At 39.9% G+C, this 4,082-nt stretch overlaps 1 protein-coding gene across 1 annotated transcript; it reads left to right on the top strand.

The window, feature by feature from the left end:
* The first annotated feature begins 2,954 nt into the window (after nt 1-2,954).
* LOC147437091 (uncharacterized) lies at nt 2,955-3,521 on the top strand. The gene has a single exon (XM_086486515.1). It carries the CDS (start codon nt 2,955-2,957, stop codon nt 3,519-3,521), a length of 567 nt encoding a protein of 188 aa, XP_086342641.1.
* Nucleotides 3,522-4,082: the final 561 nt, after the last annotated feature.

Here is a 4,082-nt window from a genome sequence, read left to right as displayed (position 1 = left end):
GTCTATGGCACCAATTCTATCCAAAAAGTGTGTGTTGCACAACTTAGGAAGCTTAGATTTTGTTTCTCCAAATGTGGAGCAAAGGCATAGAAGGATGAAGGAAAGACTATCCAAACATTTGTGGGTAAATATTGCTGCTCTGATGGAAGAGTTCAATTACTTCCTTTGAATGAGCCACCAAATGAATTGAAAGATTTGATGAGCTCAACCACAACAAGAAGTAGACGGTTCTTACAAAACATTCGGGAATATAATAATGCATTGGCATTTGTGTCTCTTGGTGCCCATATTGATGAGACTATTACTTATGGTGGGAGAGGTGTATACACTTTTAAGGTTCATGGCTCATTCTATCATAGCATTGGTTCTTTAGCGCCTGCTGAAAGACAAAATGAAGTTCCACGCTTTGCACAATTATATTTTTTGATACAGAACATGAGTTGAGCAACAAATTGCATCATGTTTCAAATTTAGATCGTAGTATTCTAGAGTGGTTACAATTGATGATGCACAGAGTAAATCCCTATGAAAATGCTCTACGATCTGCTGCTTCTTTGTCTAGAGATGCTATTGTACCCAATATGAGGATGGTTATTGCGGAGCATCGTTGTGATGGTTGGCAATATCTTGCTCCAAGGGGTTCGAAGGTTTTTGCAATTATGCTAAGACAAGGGGATGATAGAAATATTGGCTATCACGACATTGTACTGAATTTTCAACACGAGGGGGCTTGAAAATAATCTCTAGCATGCATCGAGCTTACATGTCCTTATTGCATGTTTTATTATTTCCAAGTGGAGAGGATGGGTAGCATCTTTATTTACAGACTACCGATGGAAAAAAAAATGAGTCAAAAGCAATATTATGTCTTTCGTTTACAAATAAGAGATGATACCGTGGAGTGTCTTCTTCGAGGGGGTAGGCTATTACAATAGTATGTCGTGGATGCTTATAGTACTCTAGAGGGGTCACGGCTTTTGTGGATGCAAAATAACCAAAAAATACTTCGTGGTGAAGTGTACCAAGGATTGGTTGACATGGTTGAGGCTAGAGATGGCTTAGAGAGGGCTGAAGGTCAAAATGTTGGCCGTAGAATTGTTCTGCCTTCATCTTTTGTTTGAGGTCCAAGATATATGTGCCAACTATTTCAAGATGCAATGGAAATTGGTCATAGTAGGGGTAAACCGGATCTCTTCATCACATTCACATGTAATCCACGATCGAAGAAAATAGATGATGCATTACTACCTGGACAAAGTGCTATTGATCGTCCTGATCTGACTATACGAGTGTTTTATCAAAAGTTCCAAGATATGATGCATTTATTTATCAAGCAAGCCGGTGATTGGACATGTTTCAGTGATTGAGTTTCAGAAGAGAGGTCTTCCTCATGCTTATATATTGTCGATACTTGCATCCAAATATAAACCCATAGATACGTTACACTATGACAAGTTGGTTTGTACAGAGCTCCCTGACAAGAATGTGTTTCTAGAATTATTTGATGTAGTGAGTCATTGTAATGTTCATGGGCCATGTGGTCCTTTGAACCCAAGTTCTCCGTGTATGGTTGATGGAAAGTGTAGATTCAAGTTTCCACGAACATTTTCTACGTCTACAAGATGTAAACGAAAGTGGATATCCTGTGTATATGAGACGAGATGATGGAAGGTTTTTTCCGTCTAAAAATTACAATTTAGATAATCATTGGGTTGCCCCTTATAGCCCTCTCTTATCACTAAGATACCAAGCCCATATTAATGTGGATATCTGCTCAACTATCACTGCCATGAAATATCTTTATAAGTATGTCTACAAGGGACATGATCGAGCCGCTATTATTCTTCAAGATTGTGAAGGAGCTACTGATGAGATCAAGAGTTATCTCAATGCACGTTATGTTTCTGCATCTGAGGCTATGTGGAGAATATTTGGCTTCGACATGCATAGTGAAAGGCCAGCTATTCAACGATTGCAAGTACAACTTCCATTGCAGAATATGGTTACATTTCAAGATGGTGATGACGTATCACATTTGCTGGATAGTGAGAAAAATAAAAAAACTACCTTGACAGAATGGTTTTTTGCAAATCAAAATTATCCAGAATCAAATAGCTTCACATATACTGACTTTCCAAATGGTTGGATATGGAATAAAAGTCGAAAGGCATGGTCTCCACGACAACAGGGTGTTTCTATTGGAAGAATGTATAATATTGTCCCTACTGCTGGTGAGGTTTATTACCTATGAATGCTTCTCAATATTTGCAAGGGATGTAAGTCTTTTGAAGACTTGCGGATGTATGATGGTCACATTTATGATACATACAAGGAGGCACGTATAGCTAGAGGATTATTGCAAGATGATGAAGAATGGTCACTTTGCCTCCAAGAGGCATCTTTTTTTCAAAATGGAATGTAGTTGAGACAACTGTTTGCAATCATATTAGTCTTTTGTGAGCCACTTCATCCGGCTCCTCTTTGGGACAGGTTTTGTACCGAATTTTGTGAAGACTATGTTTATGCCCTAAGGATGCATATTTCATATGCAAGCGTGCGATTTGATGTGGCAAAAAATCAAGCTTTGCTTCATATAGAATGCTTTTTGCAACAACATGGCAAGAGGCTTTGCGATTATATATTGCCTGCAATAGACTCAACAATGGTATCCTTAAGTGAAAATGGTGTTATGGCTGAAGAAACAATGTTCAACGTTGATGAACAGTGTAGTATAGTAGATTGTATGGAGACTTCCTTAAATGAGGATCAGCGAGATGCTTACCACTAAGTGCTACAAGCTATTGACACACATTCAGGGAAGGTATTTTTCCTAGATGGTCCTGGTGGCTCAGGAAAAACTTACTTATATAATGCACTTCTTTCACGAGTGGGAGGAAGTTGTAGAGTTTCTCTTGCATGTGCATCCTCGGGTATTGCAGCTTTGCTTTTGAGTAATGGAAGAACTGCTCATTCTAGGTTTAAGATACCTTTGGAGCTTCACTCTAAAGCAACGCAATATAAAGGTAAATAGTCAACTTGCAGAACTTCTAAGGAATGCAGCTGTACTTATATGGGATGAAGCTCCCATGACACATCGCTATGTATTTGAAGCAGTGGAAAGAACTTTAAGAGATATTATGCAGCGAGATACTTTGTTTGGTGGAAAAGTCATTTTGCTTGGAGGTGACTTTCAACAAATACTAGTTGTTGTACCAAGAGGTAGCCGTACAGACATTGTAAATGCTTCGTTGTGTCATTCTCACATATGGAAATATACGAAGATACTGAGGCTTACCAGAAATATGCGTATACTTGATTGCGGTTCAAATTCACTTCAACAAAGTTTTTCCCGTTGGGTGCTTGATATTGGAAATGGGGTTATGGATGATGGAGGAGAATTAGACAGAGTCAAAATACCTTCACAAATGATGCTTCCAGGAAATATTTTGGCAGATCTTCTAAGCTTTATATATAAAGATTTGTGTCATGTGCAAGATCATGCAACTTTTATCAGAGATTGAGCAATACTTGCTTCGCGGAATAAAGAGGTGGATTTATTTAATGACTATGCATTGCAAAGAATGTATGGAGATTGCAAAGAGTATCTGAGTGCAGATTCAATTTGTATGTCAGAGGAAAACACACATTTGTACACAATTGAATATCTAAATAGCCTTACTCTTAGTGGTGGTTTTCCACCTCATGCTTTAGTATTGAAAGAAAATGCTCCTATCATGTTGTGTGCTCCTTGCCGCACTGTCGAAGCAAGGGACTTGCCGATACACCGTGTACGAGCCGCAGACGGCTCCAAGCACACAACTAGTTTAACTAGTAAGCTCAAAGAGGGCAATGGTGTGTCACTCACCGCCTTATGCTCCTGCCGTAGAGGATTCCTCGCCGCGAAGAAGAGGGAGACGCCGCTACGCCGCGCTCAACCGCCTCGCCGCCGTCGTGCCGCCGCAACGCTCGATCGCACACACACTCTCACACTCTCTCTCACACGCACACACACAAGGAGATGGTGAAGGAGAAGGTGGAGATGGAGCAAGAGCAGCTTCTATTGCACAATGAGAGAATGACTC

This window comes from Adiantum capillus-veneris, chromosome 17, assembly GCF_014529385.1.
Source record: "Adiantum capillus-veneris isolate H3 chromosome 17, ASM1452938v2, whole genome shotgun sequence".
NCBI lineage: Eukaryota > Viridiplantae > Streptophyta > Polypodiopsida > Polypodiales > Pteridaceae > Adiantum > Adiantum capillus-veneris.
This window is presented reverse-complemented; position numbering and strand designations above follow the sequence as displayed.